The sequence below is a fragment of the Dendrobates tinctorius genome, unplaced genomic scaffold (genome assembly GCF_039654945.1).
Source record: "Dendrobates tinctorius isolate UK_male_01 unplaced genomic scaffold, ASM3965494v1 ptg000098l, whole genome shotgun sequence".
Classification (NCBI taxonomy): Eukaryota; Metazoa; Chordata; class Amphibia; order Anura; family Dendrobatidae; genus Dendrobates; species Dendrobates tinctorius.
Genome location: NW_027361766.1, coordinates 6145480 through 6161557, shown reverse-complemented (window position 1 = coordinate 6161557; position 16078 = coordinate 6145480). Strand labels below are relative to the sequence as shown.

The 16078-nt window shown below is 41.0% G+C and overlaps 1 protein-coding gene across 1 annotated transcript in view; it reads left to right on the top strand.

Annotated features, from left to right (window-relative positions):
* Positions 1-16078, top strand: part of SYT6 (synaptotagmin 6) — a 720884-nt gene that overhangs the window by 365686 nt on the left and 339120 nt on the right. The window contains exon 3 of the mRNA XM_073587078.1: positions 3692-4247. Coding sequence (XP_073443179.1) covers positions 3692-4247 — 556 coding nt within the window. The remainder of the gene's footprint in view (positions 1-3691; positions 4248-16078) is intronic.

Below are 16078 nucleotides of genomic sequence, written 5' to 3'. Positions count from 1 at the left end.
ACATCCCCTTTCCATGACAGAATTTGTTAGTGATAGTTCAAAAAAGTTAAAAAAAGTTGTCCAGAAAAAAATAAAAATTCAGGTTGGCATGTTTGATATACTGTAGTATGAAAATGCAGCCCACCAGACGTGTTCAAGATTCAGCAAAAACCATTTGATGTTAGGTAAATGGTACTTAATCATGATTCAATGAGATCATTTCCAACCTTTCCTTGCTGTCAATGAATGAAAACATTGGATTCTATGGCTGAAAAAAACTCCATCTTGATCATTTCGGAATGTCATTACAGGCGCCCAGTTTGTCGTGTGCAACTTAGATTCCATTTTAGAGCATTTTGATGTTTTGTTTTTTAAAGTTCATCTGAAAAAAGTTTTAATGGAGCAAAAACTGCATCTGTGATGTGCCAGACATGTGACAAAATCTTCAGTGTGTGAATGTACACTTTATAAGAAGTGTAGGACTTTATCACAACAGGTTTTTTAGTAGCCACTAGAGATAAACAGGAACATTTTCTTGATTAATAGTAAGACTTTTTTTAAAAAATGGATGGGGATATAAAAAACAAAGGGGTCAATTCTTCAAAGGTTTTTTTTGCATAAAAAACTGGCATAAAACAAAGTGGCTGTGCCAAAATGTGTAGAGTTAGTGGGGAACCAAGACAGGACAGGACATGTCTATACACACCTGTCAAACACAGCAAAAGTGGTGGCATTTCTAAAGCCAGAAATGCTACTCTAGTCTCTAACTGAAATAGCATTTCTGGCAATGCACATGAAATCACTCTTCACTGAGATGTGCCAAATTCATTAAGAGGCATGCACCTCTTAACAAATTTAAAATTGGTGCATCATACTCCAGCCAGTTCTTCATTAAAGCACCACTCCATCTTTTTTTTTCTGCACTAGAGTGGCGCTTTAAATGTAAGTCCCCTGTCCCCGGTCTTCACAGTTTTTTGGCACAATTTTGGTCCCCCATATTGGGAGCCAAGTTTCTGACTTTCCGGAAGCCAAAAGCTACATGCTCTTAATGCAAGTCTATGAGAGCCAGAATGAGTCTCTCATAGACTTATATTGAGAAGTGAACTCGGCACAGTTCCATGAAACACTGAAAGAGCAGGCAGATCACTTTGTGCTGGAGGCCAACAGGAGCGATGCTTGAAAGCGATGAAAGCGGTGGCAAGTGAGTATGAGACAGGGAGCAGGGGACTAACATTTAAAGCGCCGCTCCAGAGGTGCAATAAAAAAATGATGGAGATGTGCTTTAAGAATGGCATGGGAAACGCCAGTCTTAATGAATTGGCCCCGAAAGTATATTATGAAGCTGCAAACCTTTTTTATTTTTTTTTAGTTTATGTATGGTAGTTTGCCATTAACCCCTTTCTGACATTGGGTGTAATAGTATGCCTATGTCAGACTCCCCCCATTTGTTGCGCTCTCCAGAGCTGAGAACGCACCTTTCCGTGCACATGACAGCTGATCTGTACAGCTGATATGTTCCCACAACAGCGGTGGGTGGAATTGGGATCCACCCATGGCTGTTAACCAGTTAAATGCTGTTGTCAATCTCTGACAGCGGCAATTAACTCGCGCTTACCGGAAGTGCATCAATAATTCTGTCCATCAGTGACCCTGTCACATGATCATGGGTCACCGATGGGTCGGCATAACAACTGGAGGTCTATGGTTGTCATTGCCAGATTGCTATGAGTGCCGCTTCGTGGTTAGTGCTCATAGCAACTGAGTATTTCTGCTGTACACAGGTGCCTATGTGTAGTAGAGGCAATCAAAGTATTGCAGCTTCTAGTCTCCCATAGAGACTATTGAAGCATACAAAAAGTAAAAAAAAATTTAAAAAAATATATAAAAGTTCAAATCAACCCCCCTTTCACCCCTTTCACCTCATTCAAAATAAAACAATAAAAAAACAAATATGCACATATCTGGCATCGGCGCATTCATAATCACCCGATTAGTAATATAAATAAAGAATCAACCTGATCGGTAAATAGCATAATGAGAAAAAAAGTCAAAATGCTAGAATTTCGTTTTTTTAACTGTGTCTACATTGCAATAAAATGCAATAATGGGCGATTAAAAGATCGTATCTACACCAAAATGATATCAATAAAAACATCAGCTCTGTGTGCAAAAAATAAGCCCTTACACGACCTGAGATAACAAAAAATGGCGCCTTTTTTTTTTTTTTTTTTTTTTTTTACAAATTTTAGAATTTTCTTTTACCACTTAAATGAAAAAGAACCTAGACGTGTTTGGTGTCAGTGAACTCGTAATAGCCTGGAGAATCATAATGCAGGTCAATTTTAGCATTTAGTGAACATGGTAATAAAACAACCAAAAAATGACTTTGGAATTGCACTTTTTTTGCAATTTCACCGAACTTGGATTTTTTTCCCATTTTCCAGTACACAATATGTTAAAAAGTACAACTTGTCCCGCAAAAAACAAGCCCTCATAAGGCCAATTTGAATAAATAAAAAAATTACTTCTCTGGGAAGAAGGGGAGCAAAAATCAGAAATTCAAAAACTGAAATACCCCTGGTCATTAAGTGGTTAATATGTCCTTCTTGGATGCATGAAAACATATAAGAAGCCTTTGTTACCATATAGTTGAGTTTTTGCATTGTCGTAACTATGTAATATGGCACCAGCATTACATTTATTTAGTCTTAGACAGCATCAACATGACGGCTTCCATAGGGCAAAAATCAATTCATGAAATTGATTGCTACCTTGGTTATTTTACAGCTGTCATTTAGCAAGGTTTATTATCAAGCAGTCAGTGGTTGCCAATATTATGACACAGAATACAAGCCATTCAGCACATAACTTGTCAGCCAAATAGATGTCTTTTCTTGTGTCTTTTATTATTTTACTGTAATTGCATTACAGTGTATAGTACAGTATGTCCTAAAAGGTGACTCATTTTTTCAAACTTTATCTGTATGCCATTGAACAAATAGATTTCTTAGTTTTTCTACATTCTTAGGGTACCGTTATACTTAGCGATGCACCAGCGATCCCGACAATGATATGGATCACTGGTGCATCGCTAAGTGGGCGCTAGTGAGCTGCCACACAGGCAGATCTCACCAGCGACATAGCAGCGGTCGAGGGTCACTACTTACCTGTCAGACGCGGCGATCCTGACGTCCTCCCGCCCGCGTCCACGCGTCGCTCGTCGGTGCCACAGGAAGCCCAGCAGGAAGCTGATGACGAGAAACAGTCCAGGACGTTCTCGCACGATCAGCAATAATCAGTGGGGGAGCCAGTCGGAGGTAAGTATCACATGTAGCGATATGGCTAGCAATATCACTGCTGCGTCACAAAATCGGTGACGTTACAGCGATATTGCTAGTGATATCGCGATGCGTAATGGGCCCTTAAGACTGGAGAACTTTCAAAAACTGATAATGTTAATATAATAATAAAAATATACTGTATAGTTTAAGAGAACCAAGCAACTCAAAAATTCATAAGGACTGTGATCACTGGACGAGATCTTCACCTTAATTAAAGAAAAAGATCAATAATACCAGTCATGAACTTGCATAATCCAGGAGGAAAATAATGAGAAACTCCTCATACACATTCTGAGCACACATTATTTTGTCAAGTTGTCAAATAAAGGTGACAATTATTATTATTAATGTTATTTTCATATGTTTTGCAGGCATATTTCTTTCAAAAGGCATTTGCCTCGGCAGATGCATGTGTCAAGTGTGGATTTTGGTGATACTTTACAAGTGTCTGAGCAACCAACTAGCATTGGAAGGATAAAACCCGAGCTGTACAAGCAAAAATCAGTGGATTCTGAAGACACCAAGAAGGATGACGCTAAGACATGTGGAAAGATCAATTTTACCTTAAAGTATGACTATGAAAATGAAACCCTTATAGTCAAAATTCTTAAAGCATTTGATCTTCCTGCCAAGGACTTTTGTGGAAGTTCTGATCCTTATGTGAAGATCTATCTTTTACCTGATCGAAAGAGGAAGTTTCAAACTAGGGTACACAGAAAGACTCTAAACCCAACCTTTGATGAATCTTTCAATTTTCCTGTCCCTTATGATGAGCTGCCAAGTCGAAAACTTCACCTTAGTGTGTATGACTTTGATAGATTTTCAAGGCATGACATGATTGGCGAAGTTATTTTGGAAAACTTGTTTGAGGCCTCAGATTTGTCAAGAGAGTCTTCTATCTGGAAGGATATTCAGTACGCCACCACGGTAAGAAATCTTTTTTGTGTCATTCATTGGCTGTGTAATATTGAACCTGTAATTTTGCAACTGTACGATAACTAGTAATATGTATTATGTTTCTTTGCAGTCTGAATGATTGTATGGCCACAAATATATAGATATGTGAAAGAATAATAGAAGTTTATTGAATATTGGGTCTATCATGTTTAACTTGTTAGGGTCACATTCTTAAATTTTATTAAGGAAACTATTTCATATAAAATGAAAGTCTATTAAAAATAATTGCGCATAATTAATATTATTATTATTATAGATTTATATAGCGCCATTTATTCCATGGCACTTTACATGTGAAAAGGGGAACTATAGGCAAGCACAATAAACATGTGCAAGACACAGGACATAAGTACAGAAGGAGAAAGGACCCTGCCCATGGGGTCTCACAGTCTACAGGGATGGGTGAGGATACACTAGGAGAGAGTAGAGCTGGTTGTGCGGTGGTTCAGTAGACTGAGGGTCAATGCAGGCTGTAGGCTTGTCGGAACAGGTGGGTCTTCAGGTTCTTCTTAAGGTTTCCGTTGTTGGTTAGAGTCTGATGTGTTGCGGCAGAGAGTTCCAGAGTTTGGGGGAAGCACGGGAGAAGTCTTGTATGCGGTTGTAGGAAGAAGAGATAAGGGGGAGTAGAGAAGGAGATCTTGAGAGGATCGAAGGTTTGCATGCAGGTAGGTTTCAGGAGACCATGTCACAGATGTATGGAGGAGACAGGTTGCAGATGGCTTTGTATGTTATGGTTAGAGTTTTGAACTGGAGCTAATTTACAATGTAAATTGTATCGATTAGACTATTCTTTGTACGTCTGTAGAGGACCCATAGTGAGAAGGGGCAACCACCTTTTCTCATGTAATTCTATGAATTTGTGCAGGAATTTTTGATCTAGAAAGAACATTCTCAATGTATAGTTTGTCTATGCTCTTTCATAACAAATTACTTTAAGAAACAGAACTCAGTAAGTTTTTAATTTCCTTGAGTATATTTGGAAAATTGAAAATATGAATCTAGAGCCATTTTTTAATACATAGTGATGAATCTTTATAAAATCATTAGACTTACAGATTTTCATCAGAGATCCTATATTTTTTGATAATAAGAATATGACTGCAGATTGTGTTATACTTGTCTACAAAAATAGCAGAAAATCTAATGGATTTGCATTAATACTTGTGTGAACATAAAAGTAGAGCCAATCTTCCCAAATAATAATTAAATATCTCCCCACGTTTTTAAAAATTTTAATCAAGTATTAAACTGCTTCATACATTTTTGAGGTTGTCATAAAATAATTGCTTGCAAAGTGAAACTGTTATCACGTTTTTGCTATATAATCTCAGAGTAACATGAGATAGGGTCTGAGAACCTTATTCCAGCAATACATCACTTACTGGTCTGAATGCTATCATTTTGATGCAATCACTGTTTTCTCTGCTGCAGATCTAGCGGTGCTCAGATTGCTGAGCCCTATATAATCCCACCCACACCAATGATTGGCAGATTACTGTGTGCAAGGTACATTTGCAAAAAGCTGCTAATCAGTGGTGATGGTGTGGTTAAGCAGAACAAGTTGACTAGGAGGCACGAGGCAACTAGTCCACTAGCGATAATCTCCTTCTGACAAAACACTAATTTTATTAAAAATCTGTTGACAGATTCCCTTTAAAGATATATATTGATGCCCCAATGCTGACCTACTATGTGTCATTTATAATAGTAGTGTCATACACCAGTGTTTAGGGAAAACTGTTACCTTTGCACCCCCTATAGCTATATCCCTCATTGCTTTAATTGCAGTGTACTTATTTTTTCTTCCTTTGTGATATACTCAAAATAATATCTATACTATTATTATGGCAGTAATTATCACCTTCACAATCCCTTATTTAATTACAAGTGACATACATAGTATAGATCATCATCATACCTTTTAACTACATAAATTTGGTGTAGATAAATACAATTTATTACTCAAGCAGTGCTACTGCCTTTTACTTTACTACATATTTGTAGTGCTCTAAGCGGATCACAAATAATATGTGACATTAAATGCTGTGTTTTGCTGCTGCTAAATTCACATTAGGTCAATATATCAAACCTAATCTGTACAACCGCTATACTAATAATAAAGAGCCTGGCACAAAATTATGTAGAAGTACATTTTTTCATGCTATTTTTATTTACTGTTCAATGACAAGAGCCTGCATATCTTAAAAAAATGTGGCAAATATTCTTGTGTTCATTCTCAGATCTTATTAATAGTATTGTGAAGAAAGGGGAGACACAAGCGCAAAATAGGGTCTTATCCCACATATACAATAAGCGGTTTAGCCAAAAAACTGCTCAGCTGGTATTAGGTGTTGAAAGCATGTATAGATAAGGGCTGCCGCAGATCCACAAGTCGGTCACCGACTATATGAGACAGAACTCTGTAGAGAAATAAGTGGATTTTTGTCTGCACTGCCCAAAAGATGAAGTTCCAAATGGTTATTAAAGTTGACAGTGGTTTATTCTACGTGTTTCAAGGTTTTTTGCAACCCCTTCATCAGGTAATACCATCGTAGAAAAGAAAAAAAATTCCACCTAATTTTCTGTTTTCTTTTGTCTATGTCCTTCATTTATTATAAAGCAAATTTTGAATTCAACAGTTATTTGTTGTACACTACATACTCATAATTAACGCAATCCTGACATTGGACATGGTTCCTTATGTTAGGAATGGGCGTAGAGTCTGAGCCCACACTATACCAGCCAGATGCCGGCTGAGTTAACAGGCCTCTAGCCATTTTTGATGCCACTATCAATGTCGTGGCAAGGATGCCATTTCATGCACCTATCGGCAGATGGATTTTCTATGGATTGCCATGGCAGCTGTTGGCGTAATGGAGATCATTTGGAACTCATCCCACAAAAAGACAAAGAGTCATACGGCTACGTCGATGGAACAATAAAAAAGTTATAGTTGTTATAGTTTGGAAGATGAGGAAAACAACAGAGATGCAAAAATGAAAATGGGCCTTAACAGGAAGAAAATAATATTAGAAATGAGCAGATCGATCTACGGAGGATCGAGTTTGAATCAAAGTTCCAGAGATTCACAGTTTTATGGAAAATTCAAACATTTTGAGATTTGATTAGCATTTAAAAAAAATAAAAACTACCCTCCATCATTTCCCACAGAGAGTGGGGTAATGTGATTTTCCCTTGCCATGCTTGCCTTCCCATAAAGCCATTCGGCTTTGTCTTTTTATGGATTATCATACTTTGTACAGGTCAGTACCTGGGTCATCACAGATCCCAGTGTACTAAAGTTTGTATGACAGAGTCGTTTTCCATCTCCAGAGTCACTAGACAAATTTCTCTCCTATAAAGTGTAAGCTCTTATGATCACCATTGTCCTATTTCTCTCTCCTGAATACTGTAAGCTCTTATGGTCATCAGGGTCCTCTTTCTCTCTCCTGTAGAGTGTAGTCTCTTATGATCATCAGGGTCCTCTTTCTCTCTCCTGTAGAGTGTAGTCTCTTATGATCATCAGGGTCCTCTTTCTCTGTCCTGTAGAGTGTAGTCTCTTATGATCATCAGGGTCCTCTTTCTCTGTCCTGAAGACTGTAAGCTCTTATGATCACCATGGTCCTCTTTCTCTGTCCTGAAGACTGTAAGCTCTTATGATCAGCTTTGTTCCCTCTGTCCATCTCCTTTCCCCACATGCATTTTCCAAGCATTACAAGTTTTCCAGTATTGAGCTTCACAAAAGTGTATCCACCGCAAATCTGATTTTGGGGGAAAATTTGAGGAAGTTATAATTACTCACAATGTCCAATTTTCTTTCTTTTATAAATCATCCATAATTGGATACAAAGCATCTACAAAGAGATTGTATAATTTCTCAACATCCACAAAGCAATGAATGTGCAGGGCTTCATCTATTGAGATATGCTTTCTCCTCAATGTCTGATATAAAACATATTTCTTTGCAATATTTGTTAGCAGCCAAAACAATTGTTGTACTGTCTCCATAATTGACAGCTCCATCAAAAATGCAACAAAAATGTGAGACATAGGATTCTACATATATGGGTAAAATAAAGTGACCTTTAAAGGGGCAGTTCACAGATCAACCCATATAGCCTATTAATAGAGCAACTATGCAGTTTTATTGAGCCCTTTCAAATCTGAGCAATAATGATTATCTTTATTTGCTATTGAACTTGCTGTAAAAATGTGATTACAGATCCAAGGTTAAAGTCATGGGCATTCGACTAGTCATAAACAGGCAATTGATTTTGCACCTCAGGGGCAGAAATGTGAATTGCTAAAGCCTTAAAATCTTTTTTATTGATGATATAGAGTGACTCATGAATATATATGCACTGACAATGGATTATACGGAAAGTTCAGGTTTTTAAATGAGAATTTTAAGTGTCCACATGATGCAATTTTTGTCTATAAATGTATTAATTTATTTGTATTTGCTCATTTACATACAGTATGCTTGTGCATTTAAATACTTATGTGTCCAATTTTGTCAAAGCTGAAGATAATTCCATTTAGAATACCAGTTTTTAGTATAATTCTGTTGTTTTCCAGATATCACTTGCTATTCTGTTAGCACCAATTCTCTCTATAATTTAACATGTATTCTAGATTATTAGATATGATTGAGAAAATGTAATGAATGCTCAGGAATGCTGCTTTGTTATCGACATGAGCTGACCAAACAACTGAAACCATAGAATAGCCAAAGAATTCCAAACAGGACATTAGGTAATAAATATTTTTATTAAGTAATAGTGGCAAAGAAAAGAATTACATAAAAACAATATGCGCGTATTCAGGACAAAAATATATAAAAGCCATATTGGAAAAGGCGGACCCTAAAGTTACATGCATGGAAAATATATAACAAACCTCAAAGTACAAGAAAAAAATGATTAAAAAGTAAAAAAAATTAAAATATGTGTGTTAGGGTTTGCGGATCGCACCAAATTTAAATTATGAGAAGTTGCGATTGCAACCCGGGATCCACCGTGCGGTGATGGAGAAACCGCAGCTAGAGAACAACGGCGGAGCGTAGCCGCGAGTAAGCACTGTAAACACACCAAGTTAAACGTCACTCGGTGTGAACAGAGAGCAAACGCCTGACTCTGGTACTCCACAGAGCAGTACAACAACTGAGAGCACTCTAAGCTATGCCCTGTTAGACGTCATAGGAGCATAGAGGAAATGATGCTAGTGTGGTTCCTATGACTCATCCCCCACTACGCTGGTGATTGAACCTGCTCTGACACACTGTGTCTTTTGAGCCTGCGCCTGAGGGCACCCAGTGCAGATGCTAAGTTCAAGAGGAAGTTCCCACCCTACACTGCCTTATAGAAACACACTCGTAGTGCTATTAACGGCACACATGCATACAGGGTGGTAACTGACCCACCAACACAAACACAGCAAATATGAATGATCTTAGCGCACCAACGGGCATGCCAAAGATCCTTTTATAGACAGTGTCAATCAGACAGGACCTTGCTAGAGGACCAATCCAGAGCCAGCACAGGACCTGGACAGCTGACAGCCGACCACCAATGAGAGATCGCCACCTCACGAGCATGCTCAGTAGAGCGAATCCTGGACTTAGCCTCAGGAACGACTGCTCTCCGCTGTCTATTGCAAGTTACCATAGCTGGACCTGGAGAGGCAGCAGTAACAATGCATACAGCCTGAGTCTGAGCAAGATGCTGAGACTGATGTCTTTGCTAGGCAGCATCTACTGCGGTGGAGACTGCATGAGAAGATAAGGCTTGGGATCCATCCTGTGCAGATGCAGAATCCCAGCGCCTAACAATGTGCAAATGACAAGGAATGTTTAGAATAAAATTAATCACACAAATAGTGCATGTGCACATTTTGATTTTTTTCACATATACTGTGAAAAATTCTTTTATATATATATATATATATATATATATATATATTTTATGCCATATTATGTGTGTCTCTGTTGCTTTAATTTGTTTTCAAGATGTAGTTATGGTTGCTTAAATTACCTATCATTGGAAATAATTGTATAATGGGGATATGAATAATTGGGTAGTAATAATATCAATATTTTATGGTTGTAACCTTTTATCTAGTGAAATTTAGAGGATAAATTAATAATTATTCATAAACAGTGTGGTGCCTGGTATTTGATCTTTACATCTGAAAATGTATCATTTTAATGAAGGAATGTCACCATTTTATATATAGATTTTTACAAGAATTATCTATCATGTAGCTTCTGTACATAACAGAATATTGGAGTAGAATTTTTAGAATCAGTGTTATCTAACCACTGTTTATGAGTATTCTAGAGGCTGGCGAGAGCTGTGAAAAGTAAAAGGTTGACACCCGGGTTAGAACACATTGGTTGTTATAAACTTTTTAATGTATACGATCAATTTTACCCAGCCTAAAGCTTATATAGTTGTAAATAGTTTGTAGAAAGGGTCAACCTTGGGTCCATTATTTGCCAAAGACCTTTTGTTTAACATTATGTATTGTAGTCATGCGAACAGTAGAGTAAGCCACATTTGTCTACTTGCTTTCTAGGCCCCCACTTGTTATTTATTTATTAGAGATGTGCAGATTTTTTTAAATTCGAATTTGCCAGCATCAACAAATTTTCCCTAAAGATGTAATTTGCAGCCAATTAATTTGCTGTGAAGCTAAACACTCCAAAACCTTTAATTTCCTATAAAATAGATGTATAACTGTTACGTTGGTGGGCGAATGTAACGCTGGTGGATGTACACCCTCTGTGCCCCAGGCCAGACTTTCCCTGTAGGGGTGTGACTAAGAGGCTACCTGGTATTCACTACTGACTCTGGTGGTGAGGATAGGCTTGGTCGCAGGTAGTCACCAGGTATCACTTCAGGGCAGTCCCCGAGTCTGCAGCAGCTGACTGGAGGGTCAGACACGTGGAAGGGCAAAGACAAAGCAAAATCAGATGGTCAGGGCAGGCAGCACAGGAGCAGTAGAAGTAGCGGTGGTCAGGAGCAAAGAGATCAGACAGGATGGATAGGCAATCCATGAAAATAACAGAGAATCAATACAGGCAAATTCACAAACAGGATACTAGCAGATGAACTAGATAGGAGTGAACATTCGGGCAGGGAGTGGTCTGTGGAGCTGCCTGATTTAGACCCTGCTAGCATGGGATTAGCTGGGGAAGCCAATCTCTGCAGGACACAACAGGGTTAAATTCCTGCAGAGATTGGTCACACCTCAATAAGGTTATATGGGAGCCACATGCATGTGCAGCAGTGTTGCATGAAGCAGCCTTAGCGGGATTTTCAGACTTGTGGAAAAAACACATTGTGAGCAGAGCGGCACTAGGAAGGCCTGCAAGTTATAACGCTCAAAAGGTCTCCTAGGACTGTATTGAACCCTTTTGAGTTCTTTTACACAAACACAGCCTTAATAATATCTAAGTGTCCTTAACCTATCTGACGTGGAAAAAAGGAATGGTAGAAACCAGTAGAAACCTATAGCCTGCACACTGCAGCAACAAGTTGGTTAGGTTACCTAAAGTGTAAGAACAGACAAAAACTTTTTTCATTTCTGTTTAAAAATATATAAAAATTATATATACGGTATTTATATATAAGATCACACTGCTTTGCTTGGAATGCATGAAGCCACCCTTTTATGCACTTGAAGTTCACAAAGCAAAGGGATGCCTGACACATAAGGTTCTGTCCCTGGAATGTTGCAGTAAAGTTTTCACCTGTGTGAAAGGGGCCACACTTGCCATATCCATAAAAGCATCGTCGGCCTCTTCTGACACTGAATTCATCTGTAAAAGAAGAACTATCAGTGTTATATTATCAGTAACATACACCCAGTGAACTACACTTTATTACAACATCCTAAATTATCTTAGTCCAGTAAAGGTACAAGCAGGAACACGGGATGCAGTGACGGGATGCAGACAGAGCAAGGGTTAACAGTAGAGTTGAGCGAAACGGGTCGAAAAAATTCAAAAGTCGCCGACTTTTGGCAAAGTCGGGTTTCATGAAACGAAACCCGACCCTAGGATGAGGTCGGCCACGAGGTCGGCGACTTACGCGCCAAAGTCGCGTTTCAAAAGTTTGTTTTGCGCTCTTTTTCAGCCAATCAGGATCCACGGACACTGTGGGCAACGTGATGACCTAGGCACGGGTCACCACCATCTTTCAGAAGGGCATGCAAGTGATTGGCTTGCTTTGGTGGGCGTCACAGGGGGTATAAAAGGGCGTGCACGCCGACCGCCATCTTACTTCTGCCGATCTTAGTATAGGGAGAGGTTGCTGCTGATTCTGTAGGGAGAGCGTTAGGCAGGGAAGAAGACAAAAGAACTGCTTCTGCTGCTAGCGATTTGGCCTGCACAACACACAAGTCACTGTGTGTGCAGTGCAAGGGGAGGCTATATTGTGGTGTATCAGTGGTGTTGGTTGTTGGGCTGCCTTCTAAGGCTTCCTGACACGCTGGCATTGCTGTTTACCCACTGCTCCGCAAACTGCTTTTTTAAAAGCAATCCAATCTCCCTTATCCTCTAGTCACTTTGGTCACAGCTGTGCCATCGAGCGTGTCACATAGCGCTCAGATATCAGTGGGCCTCACACAATCCACAAGTGTCCAGTGTCCAAAAGTGTACGCAGAGATTCAAAATCTCCATTATCCTCTCGTCACTTTGGTCACAGGCAGCTGTGCCATTGAGCGTGTCACATAGCGCTCAGATATCAGTGGGCCTCACACAATCCACAAGTGTCCAGTGTCCAAAAGTGTACGCAGAGATTCAAAATCTCCATTATCCTCTCGTCACTTTGGTCACAGGCAGCTGTGCCATCGAGCGTGTCACATAGCGCTCAGATATCAGTGGGCCTCACACAATCCACAAGTGTCCAGTGTCCAAAAGTGTACGCAGAGATTCAAAATCTCCATTATCCTCTCGTCACTTTGGTCACAGGCAGCTGTGCCATCGAGCGTGTCACATAGCGCTCAGATATCAGTGGGCCTCACACAATCCACAAGTGTCCAGTGTCCAAAAGTGTACGCAGAGATTCAAAATCTCCATTATCCTCTCGTCACTTTGGTCACAGGCAGCTGTGCCATCGAGCGTGTCACATAGCGCTCAGATATCAGTGGGCCTCACACAATCCACAAGTGTCCAGTGTCCAAAAGTGTACGCAGAGATTCAAAATCTCCATTATCCTCTCGTCACTTTGGTCACAGGCAGCTGTGCCATCGAGTGTGTCACATAGCGCTCAGATATCAGTGGGCCTCACACAATCCACAAGTGTCCAGTGTCCAAAAGTGTAAGCAGAGATTCAAAATCTCCATTATCCTCTCGTCACTTTGGTCACAGGCAGCTGTGCCATCGAGCGTGTCACATAGCGCTCAGATATCAGTGGGCCTCACACAATCCACAAGTGTCCAGTGTCCAAAAGTGTACGCAGAGATTCAAAATCTCCATTATCCTCTCGTCACTTTGGTCACAGGCAGCTGTGCCATCGAGCGTGTCACTTAGCGCTCAGATATCAGTGGGCCTCACACAATCCACAAGTGTCAAGTGTCCAAAAGTGTACGCAGAGATTCAAAATCTCCATTATCCTCTCGTCACTTTGGTCACAGGCAGCTGTGCCATCGAGTGTGTCACATAGCGCTCAGATATCAGTGGGCCTCACACAATCCAAAAGTGTCCACTGTCCACAAGTGTGTGCAGAAATTCTAAATCTCCCCTGTCCTATAGACACCTTTTACCTTGTTTTACATTACTATATAGTTTGTTGGATTTTGTCTACATTTCTACCAAAAATGAGGAAGGCTGGTGGAAGAGGCCGTGGAATTGGGCGGGGGGTTGGCAGCTGGTAATGATGGTGTTGGTGGTGGATCTGATGGTAGTGGCAAGAGCAAAATAGGACCGAATGCAGTAGGTGCTGACCCTGCGTCATCGTCTGGCTACATAAGGCCTCGAACGCTTAGTTTTCCAGGAGTTGGCAAACCGCTTTTAAAGGCAGAGCATCAGGAAAAAGTTTTGTCTTACATTGCTGACTCAGCCTCCAGCTCTATCGCCTCCTCTTCTTCAGTTGTAAAAAGTAAAAGCACTGAGTCGTCATTGGAGGCTCATGTTCATGAACCACACCTTTCCTTGTATCCTTCACCCCAACCAAGATTGAAGGATGACGCAGGCCATACTACTGATTACTCCATGGAGCTGTTTTCACATACCATGCCTGGATTATCAAGTGAAATGGTGAATTACCCAGGCCAAGATGAATCTGACATGGAGTGCACTGATGCACAGCCGCTGATGGATGATTCTGCTGGTACATTCACTCAGAGCACTACATTGTCCTCGCAGTGTACAGAGCCAGATTTTGACCCTGATGAGACTCAGGTGCCCCTTCCCGCACACTATACCACCATACACGGTGACACAGAGGAAGGTGCACATGACATAGAAGAGGAGGTGATGGATGACCCAGTTGTTGACCCAGATTGGCATCCATTGGGGGAAGAGGGTGCTGCTTCCAATAGCTCAGATGAGGAGCATCCACAGCAGACATCGACATCGCAACAGCTGTTATCTGGCAGGCCCGGAGCACTCCAAAGACAGGTTCCAAACATCAAAAGAGTTGCTGGACAGCTTGTCCAGAGGGTCAAAAGATCACAGCGTGCTAGGCCGCAAAATGTCTGCCAAAGTAGGAAGAGTGCAGTGTGGCACTTTTTTGAACAAAATCCTCATGATCAGGCCAAGGTTATCTGTAAGAAGTGCGCAAAGACCTTTAGCCGAGGGAAAAATCTGAAAAATTTGAATACCAGTTGCATGCTTAGACATTTAACCAGCATGCACTTGCAAGCATGGACACAACACCAAACCTCAAGTGCCACATGTGCAACTGATCACAACGAAGGTAGTCAGCAACGCTACATTGTTTCCCCCACTGTAAGCCCACCGGTTAGCACAGCAGCAAATGTTGAGGTGTCGTTGCAAGGCCACAGCAGTCAGGGAATCCCACTGTTATATCAATGAAAGACTGATTCTAGGCCATCAGAAAGAACACCAACTCCATCACCATCATCAACCCTCTCTCAGTCCGCCCTGTCCACCGCTACTTCCACCATATGCAGCTCTCAAGTCCAGCTCACCCTCCCAGACACAATGAGTAGGTCAAGAAAGTACTCAGTCTCTCATCCGCGTACACTGGGTTTGAACGCCCACATTGCCAAACTAATCTCGTTTGAGATGATGCCCTTTCAGTTGGTGGAAAGCACAGCTTTCCGCGAACTCATGGCCTATGCAGTACCACGCTATGACCTACCCAGTCGCCACTTCTTCTCTCGCAAAGCCATCCCAGCCCTCCACCATCATGTGAAAGACCGCATTGTCCATGCACTCAAGCAGTCAGTGAGCGGAAAGGTGCACCTCACAACTGATGCATGGTCCAGTCGGCATGGCCAGGGCCGTTACGTGTCCATCACTGCGCACTGGGTTAATGTGGTGGATGCAGGGTCCACAGGGGACAGCGGTGGTGGGACAGTGCTGCCTAGCCCACGGTATAGGAAACAGTTGGCTGTAGGCGTTCGACCCTCCTCCTCCTCCTCCACCTCCAGAAGCGAAAGCTCGTCCACAGAGCTCAGTCGTACGAGCACTCCATCTGCAGCTGCCACTGTTGCACACGATGTGTCCCCCTATCGAGCAGCTAGTGGAAAGCGTCAGCAGGCTGTGTTGCAGATGATGTGTTTGGGCGACAGACACACCGCCGAGGTGCTGGCTGAGTACTTGAAGCGAC